Genomic DNA, 24,410 nt, shown 5'->3' with positions numbered 1-24,410 from the left:
TATTGTTCTGTAGGGAACCAACAATAGGCATATTAATCACCTTGGTGGTGATTAAAAACAACTTGTGGCAAGGATTTAGTTTCTTCCTTTAGAATCACTTTATTTCTCTTACCAAAATAAAAGGATTTAAGTTTATTTATGTATTAGAGAAAAAATCATAGCTTATTTACTCATTTATAATAAGTATTTATGAGGCAGGGAATATCCATGTGACTTATCGAATATGTAGTCTTACGCATTAGCTTTGAAAATAAGTAACAGAAAAAGAGTAACATCTACTTTAAGAAACATGAGTAAAACTTTGCCATCCATGAAATTCTAGAATGATTTTTGTATTGAGAAAGATTTGTAGTTATACAAATTTGGGATCATAACTAGCACAGAAATGTTAAGTTTCTTTTGTCAGAATTGTGGGGTGTTTTATCACTCCATGTTACTTTTGAACATGTTAACTTCAAACTCAGGTAAAAGGTAAAGAAAGAAATCTAATATAATTCCCATTAAAGAGAATAAGACTTTTATAAATATTTTAAAAAGAAAAATAACATTTTTTTCAATAATTTCTCAAATCAGATTTTGAAGTATTTGTGTCCAAAGACATTTCATCCTCAAGAAAATCTAAGGAGGCACAAGAAAGATTTAGAATAGCTGGTCAACAAATCAATTGATTAAGTTTTCTCAGCATAGTTAAATTTGTTGTTACTCTCGGCCTCTTAGGAGGTACTATGCTCTATTTTTTATAAGGTCATGAAATGAAGAAAACAAAAAAGACTAGAAAATGGCTTTGGTTTAAGAGAACACTTAAAAATTGCTTCAGAATTATAGATAAAACACACATTTGTTCACAGATTTAAAATTTAAACAAAGTACTGAAAAGAAAGTGGAGGCTATTGGAAATGTAATCCTGTGAGGACATTTCTTAAATCAAGAGTAGGTAATTTTTAGTTGAATAGTGTGTTTTTATCTTTATATCAACTTGTTAGCTTATTTAAGTCAGAATTTGGACTCAACGTTTTTTTCACTACCTCTCACACTAAGTCATCAGCTTCTGAATTTATTTTTCATGATCCTCATGGGGCAATCTGATGTCTCTTTCCTGTTTGATGACTCCTACTTCTTGTATCTAAGTCCTATTTTTAGTGGGAGTAAGCAAAAGAGGAAGAGTTCTTTGAAATTAAGGTTGAAACTGATTTGACTATAATTTTGAAAACAGTTTCAAAACCAATGGTCTATCTGTGTATGACTCCTCTCAGTTCCAACTGGGGTAGACCATATTTCTAACTCTTATCTTGACACTTAGGTCATGAATAAGTGACTTGAAAACTTAACATCGAACAACATAATTTCACATTTCTGAGACTTGAAAACTTAACATCGAACAACATAAGTTGAGATGGAAATGGTCATTTTCACCTTACCTTCTGGTTTTTAAAAGGGTTGTTTTGAATTTTCTGGATTGAGTTGGACATTAGATGGAGCTCTGTCAAATTCAAGCAGAAGGCCAAGGTTGTATCAGAAAGGTGAGACAGCTCATTGTGTTGGAGGTTCAAAATTTTCAGGAAAGGGAGATTTTGGCACAATTCTGGCTCCAGTTTTGAAATGGAATTAAATCCTCCATCCAAGATGGCAAGTTGGCTATATCTTGTAAAATTGGCAGGGGGCAATCTTCTGAGTTGGTTATGGGAAAGATTCAATGTGGTTATGTTTGTTGGGAGGTCGTCAGGTATTTCAGTCAACTTTAGATGACTGCAGTCAGCTTCTTCACGTCTCACAGTGCATTTGTTGGTGGAGGATGTATACAGAATCCAATGAGGCCATAGTCCCCAAAAGAAGTAAATATAATAAGGTAAATGCAGTCTCATGGTTCTGCCCAATGAAAGAAATATAAAAAAGCAATGGACATCCTTATTAATACATACTTTAACATGCATTGTGTAGTCCTTGTAAAATACAACTAAAACATGACCACGTATGATGTTATTTACCTACAACTTTTATGCTATATATTACACAAGTAGTACACTACATGCAAATAATTCAAATACACAGAAAGTTGAAAAAGAGAAACATATAAACTCCTTTCATGTCCTTTACCTCCACCCTAGTTGCAATCTTCCAAGGTAACCTCTCTTGACAGTTTCTATTTTAAATTCTCATGGTCACCTTCATAAACTTATTCTTCTATCTTCGTTGACTTTAAGCATTTACTTCTCACTATAAAAATAAAGAACATAATCACACTATGTCCTTATTCTGTTCACCATTTTTCTTTAGTTATTATTTATTTTATTTAATCTATTGCATCATTTATAATTTTGAAGACTCTATCTAAAATCAAAAACAAGCCAACTTTAGTTAAAATTTTAAAAATTATTTTAATGACACAAAATAATTGTACATATCTATTGGGTACAAGTGTGATTTTTCAATATAGGCACATGATGTGCGATGCTCAGATCAGAGTAAATGCAATATCCATCACCTCAAACATTTATAATTTCTTCATGTCAAGGACATTCAAAAATCCTTCTTACAAACCATTTTGAAATATGCAACTACTTTATTGTCACCACCATTATCCTACTATGCTGTAGAGAAAGTCAGAAGTTACCGGGTAACCATCATCTCTCCCCCACCACCCCACCCTTTCCAGCCTCTGGCAACCAGTGTTCTATAATTCCATGAGATCAACAGCTTTCTCTTTGACATGTAAGTGAAAACATATGGCATTTGTTTTCCTGTGTCTGACTTATTTCACTTAACATAATGTCCTCTAGGCTCATAGGACATAACAGACATCCATGTTTTTACTGACTTTAATTAAGCACTCTCTTCCCACTAAAAAATTTAATTACACTAGTCTCTCATTCTCTTTACAACTTTTCTTTAGTTTTAAATTTTATTTACTCTATGTTATATTTGTGATTTTAAAGAGTACACCTAAAATTTTATTTCTTCGTCAACCCAACTTTACACAAAATCTCCTGGAACCTTGTTTTGTGATACTAGCAATGTACCTTCTTATGTTTTTGTCACACTTCTTCCATGCTTATATTTCCTAAAACTGTCAGCTGTACCATTGCTTGGCATTGTCACCATAAGAAATGTTAGCATTTTATCCTGAAAGTATGACTAAGCATGCAATTCTTAGTCTAGATTGATTTGGAAAACCTAAAGTTCACAAATGTCATTTACAAGTATTTAATTATTGTAGATTCAGTAAAACTTAGAGAAACATAGTGGTTAAGAGGAGAGATCCTGGAGTTACATCAACAGCATTCTGTTTCTGGGGCCTCTGCTTTGTGACTTTGGTAAATTAATTTATTTCTCAGGCCTCAGTTTCCTTGTCTTTAAAAGAGAGGAGCTCTTCATAAGCAGTTGGGAGGATTAAAAGAGGTACAATAGCATTATAGTACTTGGCATAAAGCTGCTTTTAATGTAATTTCTAATACTATTAATTAGTATGATAATCTCACATCCATAAATGCATAATTATAACTATGTTCTATTTGATAAATTTGTCACTTTATAAAGAAAGCCTATGAAAACGACAATGTGTATCATGAGATTTTTCACAACTAACCACTAAACAAGAAGGCAATAGTAGAGGACACCAGTGGGGTCAAATCACTGAAATTCAAAGAACTTCAAAGAATGGTGAAAACGATTCCAGAAGCTTCTTATTAACTCAACCTTAGTTTGGGGGAGGAGCCAGCCCATGACTCCCTTCACAGGCTGAGCCGCAACCAGCATCCTCCCTGAACGACTTCAGACGATCTTCCTACAAGGAGATCCATGTCCTTTCAAATTGGTCTGCTTTCAATTTTATTTTAAAGAATGAAAAGAAAGTCCTGAATTGTGGGGTATCCATGGGTCACTCAGCATTTGCTAGTATATCATTGACAGAAGCCAAAGGACTCTGGGAGTTTTAATGATAATATTTATATAATGAATAAATAATATTTCTTATGAAACATTACATAAACTACTTTAATATTTTTTATTAGTGATTCTTATAAATGAAACAAGTCCCATTTGAAGTTCTAAATGGGTGCTTTGAGGAGTCTAAATTAACAATCACAGCTTTACACATAGAAACGAAAGGAAGTAAGATTTTAATTTATAGGATCTTTGTACTCAGTACAGTTTTTAAGGAATTAATAATGCCCATAAACGTAACAGGAGTATAGAAGAGTACAGTGAGTTGAGTGCAAAAGATGTAACCCTGTGCCTCTTAGCAGGTGACCCTGTAATGATGAAGGCAACATGGATTATTTCCCTTTATAACTAACCAATTCTTCAGAATGATGTCTTGTTTGGTTTGCTGTTTGAACCATGACTTCCTTAAAGTTTATCATTCCCCCTGTTTAATTCTTGTTAAAGTAAGAATTATATGAGTCTTCATTTTCACGGTACCAAGATCATCTACCCTCTTAATCATATGCTGAATCATCAGTTTGGATAAATAGGTAAATGTATGAACGGGTTGGGTGGGTGGGTGGATGAATGGATGCATGGATGGGTGGTTGGAAGGGTGGGTGGGCAGATGGATGGATGAGTGGATAGGTGGACAGATGGTTGGATGGATACATATAGCTTGCTGCACAACTATCATCACAGAATCTACTGTACTGTACTCTTGGGTTGATGCTACTGTCTTACGGATTTAAGTATATTTTCTCTAGAAATATTTTTTTTCTGACTAGAGTATCTCCTTGAGAAGTTCTTTTACCACCACCCCCTACGTTCTTTATGTCTTTCTTTTGTTCCTTTTGTCTTCAATGATTTTGATGTGCAGCCTATTTGAAATTTAAGTTCTTTTGATGCACAATTATAAAAGCATTATTTCATTGCCATCCATTGTCCAGGGTGGTAAGAAGTCTGATATCCATCTGATTTTCCTTCCTTAATATGAAGGACATCTCATTTTTCTTCCCTATTTCATTTTAAAAATATTTGACTGTCTTTTCTTTGTCCTCAGTAATGTAAAATTTCACAAAGATATTTCAAGCTCTATCTTTCCTTTAAAATGTAGCTATAAGCTCTACAGTATTTTCAATCTGAAGGTTCAAGTTTTCCTTAAACTTCCATAATTTACATTATTACGTGAATCATTTCCTTTCCTACTTTTTCTATATTCTCTTCTTAGGAACTATGTTTAGGTAGACAATGGCCCTCCTGTGTAACCCTCTCCAAGGGTAAATTTTATATTTCCTTTCTTTTTTCTTTTTGTTCTGTGTTCCCAGACATGAACTCAGCTTTTGCACACTGGGATCTACATTGTTTTTTCGTTTTTCGTTTTTAGATTTTAGCAATTATATTTTAAGTACATACAGAACAGTGCACTAATCACAAATGTACAACCTGCTGAATTTTCACAGAATGAGCATGCCGATGTAAATCACCACTGGGTTCAAGAAATAAAGGATTATGACACCGGAAAATCCTCCTCATGACCCCCTCCAGTCATCACCTCCTCCTTTCCCAAAGCTAGCACTTTGTTATTTCCTATACAAAGGTTTGGCCACTGTGTAGTATATATTAATCAGCTCGTGCCTTATACTCATCCTTCTTTAGCTACAGTTTCACTCTCTGAAGTTTCAGTTACTTGTGGTAAACCATGATATAAAAATATTATTATAGTGCAATGAGGAATGAGGAATTAAGATGTTTTAGAGAGACAGAACACACTAACATCACTTTTATTACAATGTAGTGTTATAATTGTTCTATTTTCTTATTAGTTATTTTGATTAGTCTCTTACTGTGTCTAAATTATATATTAAACTTTATCATAGGCATGTATGTCTAAGAAAAACATAGTATGTAGACATAATTCTGTAGAATTCATTATTTACAAGGGGATATATATATATATATATATATACTATATAATACTATATATTAGCATGTTGCCTTGATCATTCAGGGGTCACCTGCTAAGAGGCACAGGGTTCCCTTTTTTGCACTCAACCAACTATACTCTGTTTCTCTCTTGGTATATTTATAGGCAGTATTAATTCTTTAAAAACTGTATAGAAATTCCCATAATAATAGCATTTGTCCATTCTCATTGCTATATATATATATATACCACAGTTAATTCTTCTGTCCATTGTATGCATCTACCAAAATCAATTTCTCCAACATTTTAAAATTAAAATATACAGCACCATTCAATAACTTTATAGTGACTGTGCTTGTGTTATCATATATCTACTTATCCATCATTACTTCACCAGAATGTACATTCTTACCTACAGTGTTTCTTGTTTATAAAGCCTTTCTTTAGATGTAGAATTCACATTTAATGAAATACATCTTCAGTGTACATCTCTGAGTTCTGATAAATGCACACATCTGTGCAGTGCAAACCCTACAGAGTTTCCCCATCCCTTTTATTTCATTTTTGTTCCCACTCCTACTTTCCCAGAGTCAGGCACTGCTCTTTTTCTTACTACATTAGTTTGGTGTGTCTCCCACACATCATATTCATTTCTTTCATAAGTCTCATTTCATTTAGCATATTAGTTTTGAATTTTATTCACATTTAGTATTTCTGATAAGTGAGTCCTTCCTTATCAGTGGGATATATTCCAAGACCCCCAGTGGTCATGTGATACCACAGATAATATCAAACTCTCTATATATCATGTTTTTCCTATACATACAAACCTATAATAAAGCATAATTTGTACATTAGGCACTGTGAGAGACTAACAACAATAATTAACAATAAAATAGAACAATTATAACAACATACAGATGCTCCTTAACTCACAATGGGATTACATCAACCCATTGTAAGTTGAAAATCCTATTAAGGAAAAAGCACATTTAATACACCTAGTCTACTAAACATCAAAACTTAGCAACACAGTATCCTATAGAATATTGATTGTTTACTATCATGATTATGTGGCTGACTGGGAGCTGTAGATTATTGTATTACATATTGCTAACCCAGGCAAAATCAAATTCAAAATTAAATAGTTTCTACTGAATGTGCATTGCTTCCTAAAGACAACTTCATAAAGACAACAATGTGGTAAGCTGAGGACATTTGATAAATTTTTAAATAAAATTGATGACATTCCTTTTCTTGCATTTTGATATCATTATTAAGTAAAATAAAGTTTACCTGAACACAAGCATTGTGATACTGTAACAGGAAATCTGAGAACCATGACAAGTATTAAGTGATAATGGGTGAGTAGCCTATACACCATGGACACATAAGACAGAGTGATGATTCATGTCTGAGATGGTACTGAGTGTGGTGGCATGAGATTGTATCGTGCTACTCAGAATGGTGCACAGTTTAAAACCTTCAAATTACTTATTTCTGCAATTTTGCATTTAGTATTTTCAGACTACAACTGACCATGGGTAATGACAACTACAGAAAGAGAAATCACAGGTAAGGAGGGAGTACTATAACTTTTTTCTTTCTTTTTTAATTGAGTAGCATACTTTATCCATGTTTATGTCACAAGACGCCTGGATTGCTTAAAATTTCTCACCATTATGAATAAATTTGTCACAAATAGTCCTGTACAAATCTTCCTAGATATGTGTTCTACTTCTTTCAGGTAAATACTTGGAATTGGGATGTCTGGGCCAATTGGTATCAATATTTGGTACAATTACTCCTTTCATTTTATCTTCCTGGTGAGTATGTATCCGTAGGTAATTGTGATTTTAATTTGCATTTTCCTGCTGACAGACCACATCTAAAAATTCCTATGTGCTTATTGTCCATACATACCATTGTAAGTTCAAATATTTTGTTCCTTTATTAATTAGGTTGTTTATTTTTTAGTATTGTTATCAAGTTTTTTTATATATCTAAGTATCAGTCCTTTGTCAGATTCATATTTCATGAACATTTTCTTCCAGTTTGTGGTTTGCTTACTCATTTTGTGAATATCTTCTCAATTAGGATGAAGTATAATTAAACATTTTTCTTTTATTTGTATTGCTTTCTGTGTCTTAAGTAACTTTGCCTGCTCCAGAATTTTTAAAATATTCTCCTTTAAAAAAATTATGGTTTGAACTTTCATGTGAAAGTCTATGATTTCTCACAAATTAATGTTCATGTGTGGTGTGAAGCAGGAGTCAGGTTCATTTTTTTCATGTGTATATCCAGTTAGAATATAGTTTTCAAAAGACTTTTCCTTCTCGCTCCTGCTTCTGTGCCTTTCCTAAAAACCAGACACCTCAGTGTACGTCTATTCTGGGCTGTCTATCTACTCTCTTCTACTACCTTTGTCAGTTTTTACACAATGTTTTGATGACTATATATATATTTTTTTTTAATTTTGGGAAGTGAATTCAGGGCACTTAAGCACTGAATCATATCCCCAAGCCCTTTTTTATATTTTATTTTGAAATAGGGTCTTGCTGAGATGCTTAGCCTGGCTAAGTTGCTGAGGCTGGCTTTGAACTCATGAACCTCCTACTGCAACCTCAGAGCCACTGGGACTACAGGCATGCCCAGTACCTGGCTCCTATAATTTTATAGTAAATCTTGAAATCTGAAGTTAAAATCCTCTCATTTTGCTTTTCTTTCATCCCGTGGCTGATGAGAAATTATTTCATATTATTTACTTATTAATCATTCCTCCTCACTAGAATGTAATGGTATAGTAGAGGCCATGGTTACTTTTATTCCACATAGAGTTTCCTGTTCCTACAAGAATGCCTGAAAACATAGTTGTTTTTGTATAAACAAATACATGTTAAATAAATAGCTTTCCAATGGTAATTTAATCAGCTAGAGAAAACCACTTTATCTCCACACAGAGTTACATTGTATTTTGCTGGAATATATACCCAATGTAGTGTTGTCTGGTATGATCAGCAACCTAGTTTCACTTTGGGATATTTTTTAAAAAATGGAATTCAGCCTCAGAGTGTGAAATGAATCAGTGGTAATAATATTTAAATTGATTTCCCATAAGACCTAAAAATTATGACACAAGAATAATTCTAGGTAAATTTCAGAGAATAAAATAATCTCAGTGACTAATTCTAGGAAAATAGAACTAATCTGAGTATTTAAGAGTTATACTAATATACTTTAAATTTTACTGATATTTTAATTTACTTCTCAGGGAACATAAATAGCTTTTATAAACTAATATTCCAGCCTTTCAGTCTTTGTAATACTGGCACTAAATATTTAAAATTGTATACCATTTTTATATCTAGAGGTTAAGAAGAACATTATAACCCTGGGTAGAAAGGATGCAGTTACCAGATTGGTCAGGTGCATCAAGAATATGGGGCTGAAAGGACACATTCTGGAAGTGTTGGACCTCTCACCTGAGATTCTTCCCAACCTCACCTCTCCTAGTACCATAAAGACTTCCTGCTTCTACCTATCAACTCAGAGGTACAGCCCTGCAGAGTATTCTCCTCCTTGTTCAGGGGACATTTATTCCTCTGAACTCGCTGTAGATAGAGATCAGAATTACCTAGAAGGACTACTGCATTTACAAAGCATGTCTCTGGATGATAAATACATTCCCTGATTTGAAAACACACTTCATTGGAAGAGAAACACTTATCAAGTGATAAGCAGGATGCATGAAAATACACGGAAAGAATCTTGTGAAATTTCAGGATGGTGACCATTCACACACACACACACACACACACACACACACACACACACACACACAAAGTCCTAAAAGGAAAGATACAATCAATTACTTCCAAAGGAAAGAGATCCTGGATTGGTATAAAACTCTTCATCAGTAACACAAACCACTAGAAAACAATAAAAATAAATTTTCAAAATGTTAGGGGAAATATCTTGAACCTAAAATCTCATGACCAGCTGAACAATTAAAGAAAGGGAAGTGGTATTTTCAGCTCTGCAAAGTCAGTAAGTTTATAACCATATAACCCGCCGGCACACCTGCAATCCCAGCAACACAGGAGCCTGATGCAGGAGGATCATGAGTTTGAAGTCAGCCTTACCAATTTAGTGAAGCCCTGAGAAACTCAGTCAAGGGGATGTGCCTCAGTGGTTAAGTACCCCTGAATTCAATACTCAGTACCAAAAATTAAAAATAAAACAACAACAACGACAACAAAAAGTAGAACTATACCCATGTAACCTATAGGAAAAATTATCGTAGCACATGCTTTAATAAAACAAACAAAAATACACTTAAGGATGAAATCAGAGTGAAGAACTAGTTGCTATTGAATGAGACCCAACAGAAACAAGAAAATGAAGGAAAGAGAGAAAAAGATTTCACAATGCCTTACAATTTTGGAAAGTTTTTTAAGGTGCATAAAATTACTTTTCATTTTGATAGCTGATAGTATTGCGTGATGGTTAGGATATGGAGTCTGGAGCCACAATACCTAGAGTTAACTACTTTTTACAGGTTAGTTTGTACAGTATGGTTTGTAATCTTTGCAATATTTTTTTCTAAGCTGTTACCCAGGTATCTGTAGGCAGACATATACCAGCACATAGTCACAATTGTAAAGTTGGAATTGCTGAAATTTAATACACTGAAGACTGCCTCTATTTTCACTGGAGTACCCCACAGTTGCTGAGGCTAATTTCTGATCTTTCCACACATCTGAACATCTTTCCAACTCTCATTTTTCTCCGTTTTCCTTCATTAGGTGAAAGTCATCAATGTACTCCTAGGAATATCTGAAGAGAACTTTCCCTTTCGAGTTCATTTTTGAAAAAGGTCAGCTCCTGTCTCCTTTCCAACCAACAAAACTGAGAAAAGGAGAAAGTTTTCTAACCTCCTAGAATGTGAAATTTTAAAAAAATGTGCTAAAAAAAAAAAACTGTTGTAAAATTATTTCCATAGCTTCCCTAATGTGTATTTCCAGGTAAGAGGTCTATAGAGAAAAGAATTTTTAAAAAATATTGCTGCATAAAATGTTCTATCACCTAGTTAGATATTTTTTGCTGTTTCTCACCATACCTGTCTCATTTCTCTCCATACCTGTCTCATTCCATTTCTTCCATTTTCCTTTTGAATGGTTCTGACACGATTTCAAGCACCGGATCAAAGAAAGACTGATGAGTGCTAAAATCAACGTGCATTCTGACTTTACTCCGCATTAGATATCCTGCCCCCCATATAAATTTAAAATATGTACCTTCCCTTTGATGACGGCTGCCCCTTCCTTGTTTTTCATTTGTTCACATACGGACGTTTTTCATCAGGGAAATGTGCGTGGTGAGTTTACTGCAATCTCGAAAGTGAAACTGAAGTTTAAAAAAAAAATAAATAAGGCGTTTGTATTTGGTGCATTCAAAGGAGAGCAAACGTAGTGGAAAGGGCCAGGTGGGGGCGCGGGGCAACCAGGACACTCTCAGTGCAGTGTTTTGAAGTGCTGTCTAAAAATGTCTCATTTAAAAACTTTTCAGTATGCTCTCCTGGATTTCATTGAAATGATTAGGGATTTAACAATGGAGAAAGTTGAAAGAGTGGGAACTCGGGCTTACTGTGGGCGGGGCTGGAATTTCAGAAGTTAAGGAATACTGTCTTAAACTGACAGTGAATTCCACGTTCTGCAGACTGTTGCAAAGCTGTCAGATCTGAGCAGTGTGTGGTAAGACGCATGGAAAAAGAAACTTTAATCCCTGATGGAAGCTAAGGCACTTTCCCAACGCTTATCCTGCTTTATCTTTTTTTTTTTTTTTTTTTGCAGACCTGTGAATGAAGCAAGGCAAAATTCAACCTCTTGATCAAACAGGAAACCAAGTTTCCCAACAGAGAAGGAGCTGGCTGTCACAAAGCTAAGAGCCAGTCCCTCACTCATTCCAGTTCACTTTTTCAGTCAGTACCTGTTAGGGATCAAATAGGTGTGTCCAGAGAAAGTTTAGACTCACTATTTCATTTCTCAATTTGACTAGTGATTCCAATTAGTTAAAGGAATGTACTTGCCAAAGAATGAATCACCCTCTTTTATTACTGATGTGCAATGACATTATAACCAGATTGTTAAACAGTGAAATATCACAAGCGGGAGGAACTTTAGAGGACATCTAATTCAATGTGCTTTGAGAAATGAGGAAAATGAAACCTACAGAGGTGAGTGATTTGCCTAAGGACCTAACACAAGTTACCACAATGGCTTTTTATGCAAACAAGTTATAAAACTGTCTCAGAAAGTTGGAATATGTCACTGACTTGAATTGATTACAGAATTGACAAAACCGAAATAAGTTTTCATCTTGGAGCAAATTGTTCTCTTCTGGCCCAGACTTCACTCAACCATCTTGTAGTTACTGGGCTTTTGATCACACTTTTCTAATTTTCAGTTATAACCTCTATAAAGTAATACCATAAAGAACTATGCTGAGTAAATGATTGTTACCCACATCTACCCATTGAGATGTGCAATAAAACTACTAGTCTTCAAGATTTTATCTCCGTAAGGTTTTTGAAGGCAGAACCAGGTATCTTCTTTATATTATAACTCTCTAGTCATCCTTCTGTGGTAGGTTGTTGCTTAAGGTCTCAAAGAGTCATGCTTCTTTTCAGTATTCAACCATTACAGGGTCTTCTACACTGACTTTGGGCTTGGTCATGTAACTAGTTTGGGTCAATAGGGGATTAGAAAGCATGAAGTTAAAACTGCCAACCACGATTACCAAGGCCTGATAAGCTCTTATACATTGGGATTCATCTTCTTTGAACACTTTCTCCTAATATATATTCTTTTGGGAACTCAGTTACCATGCAATGAGAAGCCCAGCTTAGCCTATGCAACAGGTAGGCGGGGAAGAACGGAGGTTCTAGCTACAGTTTCAACTGAGTGCCCAGAAGGGAACTAGCATCAATTTGCTAGAAATATGAGCAAGTCATGTTGAGAATAGAACTTCTGATCTACACCAGTTGAGTTACTCCAGATAATGTCAAATGGAACAGAAATAAACTGTCCTCAATAAGTCCTGCCAAAATTTCAGAAACGCACATGAACAATTGTGTTGTTTAACTAAAAAATAATTTGGAGTGGCATGATAGATATCATTAGATAAATCAAACACATTTCCTCCATATCCTTCCACACCTATCTCTTATGCCTTATGTTTCCTTATATAGATTAGATTTTTCCATATGGTTGATTGAGTAGTGAATGTCTTTCAATAAATATTTTTTAAATTATTTATTTTTTTAAAATTTTTAGACTGCATTTTGATTCATTGTACACAAATGGGGTACATCATTTCATTTCTATGGTTGTGCACAATGTAGATTCATACCATTCATGTAATCATACATGTACATAGGGTAATGATGTCTGTCTTATCCCATTTTTCATACACCCCTTCCTCTCATTTCCTTCAACATAATCTAAAGTTCCCCCATTCTTCTCTCATCCCTACACCCCCACCCCCATTATATATCATTCTCCACTTATCAGGGAAAACATTCAGCCTTTGGTTTTTGTGATTGACTTATTTTACTTAGCATAATATTCTCCAATTCCATCTATTTATTTGCAAATGCCATAATATTATTATTCTTTATGGCTGAATAATATTCCATTGTGCATATATACCATGGTTTCTTTATCCATTCATCAATTGAAGGGCATCTAGGTTGGTTTCACAATCTAGCTATTGTGAATTGAGCTGCTATGAACACTGATGTGGCTGTGTTACTATAGTATGCTGATTTTAAGTTCTTTGGGTACAAACCGAGGAGTGGGATAACTGGTGAAAGGTGGGTCCATTCCAAGTTTTCTGAGGATTCTCCATACTGCTTTCCAGAGTGGCTGCACCAATGTGCAGCTCCACCTGCAATAGTGTAAAACTGTGCCTTTTCCCCCACATCCATACCAACATCTATTGTTGTTTGTGTTCTTTATAATAGCCATTGTAATTGGAGTAAGATAAAATCTTAGAGTTGTTTTAATTTGCATTTCTCTAATTACTAGAGATGTTGAACACTTTTTCACATATTTTCAATAAATATTTATTTGTGGTTTCATAATGCAATAATTGGTTTAGACTTAATGCCAGTTATAATACAGATGTTCTTAGTATTCAGTTTTTCATCTTTTCTAAATACAGCACAGGTCACTTTCTATCCAATGTACCTTTCTTAATCATGCACTAGCTCATTTAGCAATTATGGTAGTCAACCTCACAGTGAAAAAGTTTATTTTCCCCTTTATAAGAGAATTAAATAAAAATGTGCTAGAAGCCCATGAATGTAAAATAACAAATCTGGTGTTTACTATCATTTCACAGCATTGTAGATCAGCCAGTCCCAAAGTGATTGTGAAGTTACATTATTTGCAGCAGATCTACAGAATTCTAGAAGCCAAATTCCTTTAAATATACAATAATTTCCATTCTTTAGCTTGATGGGATTCTTTTTTTTTTTTTTTTGAGAATTTTAAAAGATAATATATACTTGGAATTTGGAAAAATAGTTTGAGAAAACAGCAATTTTTAGAGACAGGAAGTGATTAAATAATAATTTACCATTTATATATTTGTTAAACTACATACATATTGTTATTCTTTGCTTGCTACTAACAATAATTATTAATAAAACTGATTATTTTAAAGAATATTTAAAACCATTTTAATTATAGGCAAAAATTTACCTATAATAAAGGATACTGTATAGTAGGAACCAGTAATCACTTCATTATGCGATTTATAAAGGAAGGTTTGATTACCCTTTTCATTATTGTCATTATTAGCATCTGCAATACTGGATGGCAGAAGGCTCCATGGAACAGTCTTTACAACCTTCCATCTGGATAAAATTAGACATCAAGATTATATCTTTGCAGCTTTTGACCACATATATAGAGAATTGAAATTGTGGGGCAATAGGAGACTTTTCTCTCAATGCATCTATTTGAAAAGTCACATTAATATTGGGAGTAATTACATGTTGTCCAATTCTGTCAGGACCAAATAGAGAACTAATCACTGAGGAATGCTTAAACTTGTCTCAGACCGGATATCTAATTCGATGACTCCAGAACTTTTGGGTATTTAAGAGTCAGTTTTAGGCATAGGTTTAATTTAGAATGGTTCTTGAAGAATCTCAGGAATAAGACTTTACTAATAGAAGCAAGGAGATAGGACTAACTAATCTTCTCTGTGTTGGCAGGAAACCAAAATGAGACTGTACCTTTTCATCATTAAAGCTTAATTAAAAAAAAAAAAAAGCAACTTCTCATGCGCACTTAATGTGATTGAGAAATTATGAACCTAAACATAACACTAATTCCCTCTGAGAATTAATCATTGTAAACTCTCTGCTCTCCCTTCGCAGTTGCCATTCAGAAAGGATATGGTCCTGCTCTGTACCCTCTGAAATTCCGGAAGGCATTTCTTTCCTTTTTGAACCCTTTCTCTAAAGTACCCGTGCAGTTCCTCTTTCCAGTGTCGCTTCCATTTCTGCTCATTGAGCTTTAGCTAGTTTAAAGTCAGCTGAACCAAAGAAAAAAAACCAGCAAGAATTTTAAGAAGGGAGGAAATAAGATTATGTTCCCTCTCCCTACTTCACTCATGTCTACTGAGCACAATTGAACTTGAACTTCCCCTCTGAGAAATCAATGTTTGCCACACAGAGGTTGTGGTGGAACTTATTTTTGTTTTTTGTAATTTTATATACGATTTGAAAAGAGGTAACATTTAAGGTATACCCAACTTCATTTCTTTCTTTCATTTTTTTAAACCACTTTATTGAGGTAAGATTGACGTCCCCAAATCTGTACATATTTGTACACCTTGATAAGTTTGGAAATAAGTATTCATCTGAGAAACCATCATCACAATTTATATACACGCTTACCCATCACCTCCAAGAGTTGTCTCTACTCCCTATTTATTATTACTTTTGTGATAAGAACAATTATCATAAGATTGACCCTTTTAGTAAATCTTTAAATACACCCTATAATATTGTTAACTACAGGTATTATACTATCCAGTAGATCTATAGGGCTTAGTCATCTTGTACAACTTGAACTTTGTACCCTTTGACTAATCAACCTTCCTGTTTACCTTCTTTCAGTTCCTGACAACCACCATTCCACCATCTGCTTTGATGAGTTTTGACTGCTCTACAATCATCATATAAATGTCATATAGCTCTGAATCTCCTATATCTGGTTGACTTCCCTCATCATTATCCTCTTCATGTTGCTGTAAATGGTAGAATTTCCTTTTTTTTAAAGCTTAATAACTTTCCATTACACTTATATGCTAAATTTCCTTCATCCATTCATTCATTGATGAACAGTTAGGTTACTTTCATGTCTTGGCTATTGTGGAGAAAACAGCATCAAAAAAGAATAAAATACTTAGGAATAAGATTAATGACAAAAGTGAAAAACTCACACACTAAAAACTAGAAAACACTGATGAATGAAATTAACAGACACAAATAAATGGAAAGATAAACTGCAGTCGTGGATTGAAAAATTAATAGTTAAAATTCCATATTACCCAATATAATGTACAAATTCAATGCAATCCTAATCAAAATTCCAATCACATTTTTTTACAGAAACAGAAAAAAAAATCCTAAAATTCACATAGAATCAAAAAAGACCCCAAATAGCCCAAGTAAATTTGAGCAAGAGCAAAGCTGAAGGTATTGTATTTCCTGATTTCAAGATATATTCCTAAACTACATTAATTGAGACAGAGGGTTGTAACATAAACACAGACTAATGGAACAGAAGACAACCTAGAGATAATCCTTGCATATACAATCAAATGTTTTTTGACAAATGTATCTAGAAAATACAGTGAGGACAAGGTAATTCTTTCAGTAAGTGGTGTTTGTAAAACTGGATATCCATAAGCAAAAGAAAGAAAGTAGACACTTGTGCTATGCATAAAAGTTATCTCAAAATGGATTAAATACTTAAACATAGGACTTAAAGCCATAAAATTCTTGTAAGAAAACAAAGAAAAAGTACCTTGACCTTAACCTTGGATACAACACCAAAAGGCCCTGTATATTGGCAAAAGTAGAAAAATGGTTATATCTCACTGTCTCTCACAGATCTGTCAAATGGGTTAGTATAAATAAAATCTCTTTTTCCTTTATTGACAGTTCCATGGGATAGCTAACATCTTTGCAAACTCTATGCCCTGAATTTGATATTCATTTATTAAAATCAAACACAAATTTGAAACACAATTTTACTGTTAACACCCATTTAAAAAAATCCAGATTAAATTGAAGTCAACTGATGTTCACTAAGCATATGATGAATGGAACCATAATGTCTAATAAAATCATTAAGGAATTACATTTAACAGCTGGAAATTCAAAGTATCAAAAGCAACTTATAACTTATAATCAGATAGAAGAGATCATTAGTGAGGATTCATTATCATGCAAATTGATGTCCATTTTATAATGTAAGTGCTAGCTCATCGGGGAAATGAACAGAAAGCTCAGAGTTGGAAAGAACGAATGGTTGCTTTTGGACATGCCTCTCACTTTTCACTGAAGAGGAACTGTTATCTGTATCACATCATGATTTTGTAATAAGAATATGAGAACTGGTTTATAAAAAGTGAGAAGTAAAAGTGGGAGAAAGGGGAGGGGAAGGATGCTTACTGTCATAAGGATTTGGAGATAAAATAGGTAAACTCAACAAAATTCATAAGTCTCAGATGTAGGGCATAAGATGTAACATTTATTAAATGATAACTTTGTTATGTTATTTAGAAATATGCCCACACAAAAGTTAAGTTTAACAACACCAAAAGTAATAAAACATTTTTTAAAAATTACCTGTTTATGTCATTTATCCAATTTTATACTTGATTTCATATTGTCATGGATTTGTAGCCTCTTTGGGGGATAGTATAGAAATTAGTTTTTATGTAAGTGCATTGTAAATTTTGCTTAATATGTTGTTTGCTTTCTTAAATGATTGTCTTAACTACACAAAAGTTTCTCAAAGGATTGGCATCAGCAAAATGGCAGACTAGGAAGCTTTAAGCCCTTGTTCTCCCATAAAACCATTAAAAACAAAACAAAGACAACAACGAACAAACAAAACTGTCAATTAACCTGAAAGTTGTTCTGGAAAAACAATGAAGCAATGAAGTGACTGTCTAATTAAGAAAAAAAATTGACCTTAAAAATGATAGGAAATTTTAGGGAACTTTCATTCACCCTTGCCTTCTATCTTATCTCAGCATGGTCTCCATCTAGAGGAGGAAGTTGCCCAACTCCTCATTATACCCTACAACCTGCAGGTTGTAGTACAGACCTTATTTGCAACGTTCTGTATTTTCTGGGAGTTGTCCAAAGGATTCGTCTCTCTCTCACCTAACTTGTATCTCAGATGGCTTAGCCCATTTTGTGTTACTATAACAAAATACCTAAGGCTGGGTAACTTACAGGTTTATTTTCCTCTTGATTCTGGTGGATAAAGGGTCCCACAGCATGGTGCTGCTGTCCTGGTGAGGGCTTCCTGGCTGCACTGCAACATGACAGAGAAATGGAAACTCAACTGGCCCTATGCAGAAGGGTCCAAGTGTGTGTAGTGGCCTTGCTTTGTAACAACCTGTCTCCTTGCAGGTGTGGGTTAGGTCTCCTGTGACTGGATTAGTTCTCATGAGAGAAGTTCAGTTAGTTGTGCTAACTTCTGACTCTCATCCATTGTCAAAGATATGCTAGTTAAGGGAGGAAAAGCAACAGCATTCCACAGAGCTACAGAGCTGTAGAGTCTACAGACTCATAGCTATTCCATCATTTAATCTCAAGGAGCTCCTCAGGAAGCCAAGCAGCTTAAGAGAGGCGGTGACCTCCTTTATCACCATGGCATTTGACAAAGGACTAAGGGCAGGTACAGCACCCCCTCCCAAGAGTGAAATATGCCAAAAACCCAAGGTTTGGCTCCATCCTATTACAAGGATGGTAACCAAACTGAGGTTTTAGGAGGCTGTTTCCACAAACCAAGGCACGATGGCAGTAGGTTATGAAGGGTCATAGGCTCAGGGCTTGTCATCGGTCCAGAGTCTATTCCAGCTTCTTTGGGGTGGCAGGAAGGGTTCTAGGAAAGGTGCCCTTTGAATTAAACATTGGGCCACTGGTCTCCAAGGATGCAAGGCATGATACACTTGAGAACCCGGGGAACATGAAGTTTGCTGTAAAGAGCAGCAAATTATTCAGGAGCAAAGGACAGGTTGCGTCCACAGTTCACCTGAACAACATCAACGACAAGACCTGTGGCCGTTTTTCTTTTCTAGGGGAGGTCAACCAACAGCTTCCTTTACGGGGATTGTGTGTAACATACAGAAAAACCCAGGCCTTCCCCCCAATTAATAACAAAGAAACACTCTTGTCAAAGAAATGACAGGCCCTTGGAATGGGCCTCTACCAAACACAGGCTGTGAGCAGAAATGCCAGGGAACATCTAATGAAGGAAAGTGTGACTCAGGTGGCCTATCATTTCCTGTTGCACTAAGGTGGCCCCCACATGGACTAATGGCTAGGAATGTGGGTAAGGAGAGGGTGTCAACTGCTGGCAAACAGAGCAGCAAGTCTAAAGTGCAGGCTCATCCACTATCTGAGGTTCTCTCCTAAGTTGCTCTCACAATGAGTTAGAACCATATTAAGAAAAGAGCTGGGTGAGATTGCCAATTATTTATTTTCTTTTAGTCAGTGCATGGACTAATTTGAATAATTTCTCCAGACAGTGGCACCTAGGGACTTTCCCTAGTTGTCTGGTAGCTGTTTCTGAGGCAATCAGGGAAGATGTACACTGACCTGGAGTGCAGAAGTTCAATAAGGGAAGTGATTGGGCTGTGGATGTAATGGGCTACTCAGACTGACTGACCTCTGGCCAGTGCTCAGATCCACTAGGATCAAGACCACCTTGAAACATTAAAGCATTAAAATAAAATTGTACTATATTCACAAACTAGGAATAGAGGAAATTTTTTCAATGTCATGAAGACCAATATGAGAAATCCATAACTAACATGTTCAATGGTAAAAGATTGAAAGCTTTGCTCCTAGAATCAGGAACAAGACAAAGATGCCCACTTTTGCCACTTCTACTCAACATCATGTTGGAAATTCTAGCCAGAATAATGAGGCAAGAAAAAAGCATCCAAATTGGGACGGAAAAAGTAAAAGGATTTCTGTTTGCATATGACATAGTATTACATGTAGAAAACTCTGAAGAGTGCACCAAAATACACTGTTAGGCTAATAAACAAATTCAGCGAGGCTACAAGATAATAAATCAGTACACAAAAGCCAGTTGTGTTTTTGTGTATTAATGATGAACAGTCTGAAAAGAAAATTCACGCAAATAATTCCATTACAATAACATCAAAAAGAATAAAATACTTAGGAATGAACCTAAGCTAGGAGGTGAAACACTTGTATACTAAAAAGGAGAAATTACTTGAAATTAAAGAAGGCATAACTAAATGGAAAGACATCCTATGTTCATGGATTGGAAAGCCTAGTAATGTCAAGATGACTCAACACTACTCAAAGTGGTTTACAGATTCATTGCAATTTCTTTCAAAATCTCAGTGACATTTTAAAAAATACCACGTAGAAAAATCCATCCTAAAATTCATATGGAATTTCTAGGGATCCCAACTGAAATTGAAGAACTCATACTTCTTAATTTCAAAACTTAACTACAAAACTGATAGTAATCATCAGAACAGTGTGAATAGCATAAAGATGGACATAGAGATTTGTGTGATAGAATAGAAAGCCCAGAAATAAACACTTCTGCATATTTTAGATGTTTTTTGACAAGGGTGCCAAGACCACAGAATGAAGAAAGGACAGTTTTTCCTGCAAATGATATTGAAAAAAACCAAGATATTCATATGCAAAATAGTAAAATCAAATGCTTATGTCATATGCAAAATTTAATTTGAACTCCTAAACATAAAAAAAGTAAAACTATTAAAACAAGGGAAAGCCTGCAGGGTATTGGATTTGGCAATGATTTCTTAAATATGTCACCAAAAGCACAAGTGACAAAAAATTGGACACATTCGATTTCACCAAAATTAAAGTTTTTGTGCATCAAAGGATGCTATCAAGAGTGGGAAAAGACAATCCCAAAAATGGAAAAAGTATTTTCAAAATATCCAATGAGATTAACATCCAGAATATATAAAGAACTTTTTTCAGCAATATTTATTATAATAAAGTTGTAATAAATATGATAAAAGTAGAAATCTTTCTACATGCGAGTGCTAAAATATGATTTCTAACTATTGAGAAAGGCGGATGAAGTAATAAAAATAGCATGAACTTCAGAGCTAAACGAACCTAATTTTAAAGCATGACTCAGTCACTTGCTAACTTCGTGACCTTTGACAAGTTGCTTAATCTTTCTGGTGATGAATTTCCTTCTGTATCAATTGACAATATACCTAATTTTCAGAATTACTGAGAGAATTAATGATAATCAAACATTTATCACATAGCATGTAATCAATAAATGGTAGCTATTATTAATACCATTAAGATCAATCAGGTACTAAGAAAACCAAATTTTGAACATTCCAAATGCAAGTTAGTTGCGTAGAACAGCTTGATAGCTTCTGAAAGGATTTGCATTAGATTAGCAATGCGATGCTAATGCTGTTTTTGTTACTATTGCTCTGTAGTATAGTTTAATGTCTGATATTGTGATACTTCCTGTTTCACCATTTCTACTCAGGATCGTTTTGGCTATTCGAGGTCTCTTGTTCTTCCAGATGAAGTTCATGATTGCTTTCTCTATTTCTATGAGGAATGTCATTGGGATTTTAATTGGAATTGCATTGAATCTGTATAATGCCTTTGGTAGAATGGCCATTTTGGCCATGTTAATTCTGCCTATCCAAGAACATGGGAGATCTTTCCATCTTTGAAGGTTTTCTTTAATTTCTTTCTTTGGTGTTCTGTAGTTCTCATTGTAGAGGTCTTTCACCTCTTTTGTTAGATTAATTCCCAAGTATTTTATTTTATTTATTTATTTTTTTGAGGCTATTGTGAATGGAGTGGTTTTCCTAATTTCTCTTTCAGAGGATTCATCACTTATGAATAGAAAGGCATTAGATTTATGCATATTAATTTTATATCTTGCTACTTTGCTGAATTCATTTATTAGTTCTAGAAGTTTTCTAGTGGATTTTTTTGGATCTTCTAAACATAAGATCATGTCATCAGCAAATAGTGACGGCTTTAGTTCTTCTTTTCCTATTTGTATCCCTTTAATTTCTTTGGTCTGTCTAATTGCTCTGGCAAGTGTTTCAAGGATGATGTTAATAGAAGTGGTGAAAGAGGGCATCCCTCTCTTGTTCCAGTTTAGAGGGAATGCTTTCCATTTTTCTCCATTAAGAATGATGTTGGCTGTGAGCTTAGCATCAATAGCCTTTACAATGTTGAGGTATGTTCCTACTATTCCTCTTTTTTCTAGTGTTTTAAGCATGAAGGGGTGCTGTATTTTATCAAACACTTTCTCAGCATCTATTGAAATAATCCTGTGATTCTTAACTTTAAGCCTATTGATGTGATGAATTACATTTATTGATTTCTGAATGTTGAACCAACCTTGCATCCCTGGGATAAACCCAGCTTGATCATGATGCATCATCTTTTTAATATATTTTTTGTATGCAATTGGCAGTATTTTGTTAAGGATTTTTGCATCTATGTTCATCAGGGATATTGATCTAAAGTTTTCTTTCCTTGATGTGTCTTTGTCTGGTTTTGGTATCAGAGTGATACTAGCCTCATAGAATGCATTTGGAAGGGTTCCCTCCTTTTCTATTTCCTGGAATACTTTAAGGAGTATTGCTATCAGTTCTTCTTTAAAGGTCTTATAGAATTTGACTGAGAATCCATCTAGTCCTAGGCTTTTCTTGGTTGGTAGGCTTTTAATGGCTTCTTCTATTTTGGTGCTTGAAATTGATCTGTTTAGACTGTGTACGTCTTCCTGGTTCAGTTTGGGAGGATCATATATATTTAAAAATTTGTCAATGTCTTTGAAATTTTCTATTTTGTTGGAGTATAGATTTTCAAAATATCTTCTAATTATGTTATGTATTTCAATGGTATCTGTCATGATCTTTCCTTTTTCATCACGAATTCTAGTAATTTGAGTTTTCTCTCTCCTTCTCTTCATTAGTGTGGCTAGAGGTTTATCAATTTTGTTTACTTTTTCAAAGAACCAATTTTTTGTTGTCAATTTTTTGAATTGTTTTTCTTGTTTCAATTTCATTGATTTCAGCTCTGATTTTAATTATTTCCTGTCTTCTACTATTTTTGGTGTTGATCTGTTCTTTTTCTAGGGTTTTGAGATGTAATGTTAGGTCATTTAGTTGTTGACTTTTTATTTTTTTAATGTATGAGCTCAATGCAATGAACTTTCCTCTTAGTTCTGCTTTTACAGTGTCCCAGAGATTTTGATATGTTGTGTCATTGTTCTCATTCACCTCTAAGAATTTTTTTATTTCTTCCCTGATGTCTTCTGTTATCATTGCATCATTCAATAGCATATTATTTAGTCTCCAGGTGTATGAGTAGTTTTTGTTTGTTATTTTATTGTTCATTTCTAATTACATTCCATTATGATCTGATAGGATACAGGGTAGGAGCTCTATTCTTTTGTATTTACTAATGGCTTCTTTGTGGCATAGCATATGGTCTATTTTGGAGAAGGATCCATGAGCTGATGAGAAGAAAGTATATTGACTCAATGATGGATGAAATACTCTATAAATATCCTTTAAGTCTATATCATTGATTGCATTATTTAGTTCTACAGTTTCTTTATTCAGTTTTTGTTTGGAGAATCTATCCAGTGGTGAGAGTGGTGTGCTAAAATCCCCCACTATTAATGTGTTTTGGTCTACTTCATTCTTAAAATTGAGAAGGGTTTGTTTGATATACATAGATGTTCCATTGTTTGGGGCATATGTGTTTAAAATTCTTATATCTTGCTGTTTTATGCTTCCCTTAAGCAGTATGAAATATCCTTCTTTATCTCTCCTGACTAACTTAGGTTTGAAGTCCACCTGATCTGATATGAGGATGGAGACCCCTGCTTTTTTAGTAAGTCTATGTGCATGGTATGTTTTTCCCCATCCTTTCACCTTTAGTCTATGGATGTCTTTTTTATGAGATGAGTCTCTTGAAAGCAGCATATTGTTGGGTACTTCTTTTTAATCCAATCTGCCAGTCTATGTTTTTTGATTATTGAGTTTAGGCCATTGACATTCAGGGTTATTATTGTGATATGTTTTGTATTCCTGGTCATTTTGGCTTATTTTTGGTTTTTAACTTGACTTGGTTTCTCCTTTGTTTGGTTTTACCTTTCGGGTAGTTCCTCCCTATGCTGACTTGTATGGTTGTTTTTCACTTCCTCCTCATGAAATATTTTGTTGAAAA

At 34.4% G+C, this 24,410-nt stretch overlaps 1 protein-coding gene across 1 annotated transcript in view; it reads right to left on the bottom strand.

Moving 5' to 3' along the window:
* The window catches only part of TLR3 (toll like receptor 3), a 53,885-nt gene that overhangs the window by 6,224 nt on the left and 23,251 nt on the right, over positions 1 to 24,410 (bottom strand). The window contains exons 2-3 of the mRNA XM_079142339.1: positions 2,095 to 2,214; positions 1,419 to 1,866 (exon numbers count right to left, since the gene is read on the bottom strand). Of these exons, the coding sequence (XP_078998465.1) occupies positions 1,419 to 1,862 (444 nt within the window). The 5' untranslated portion in view covers positions 1,863 to 1,866; positions 2,095 to 2,214. The remainder of the gene's footprint in view (positions 1 to 1,418; positions 1,867 to 2,094; positions 2,215 to 24,410) is intronic.

Source organism: Sciurus vulgaris (assembly GCF_902686455.1).
Source record: "Sciurus vulgaris genome assembly, chromosome: 5".
Classification (NCBI taxonomy): Eukaryota; Metazoa; Chordata; class Mammalia; order Rodentia; family Sciuridae; genus Sciurus; species Sciurus vulgaris.
Note: the sequence above shows the minus strand (reverse complement) of the source record. Positions and strands in the feature narration are given on the sequence as shown.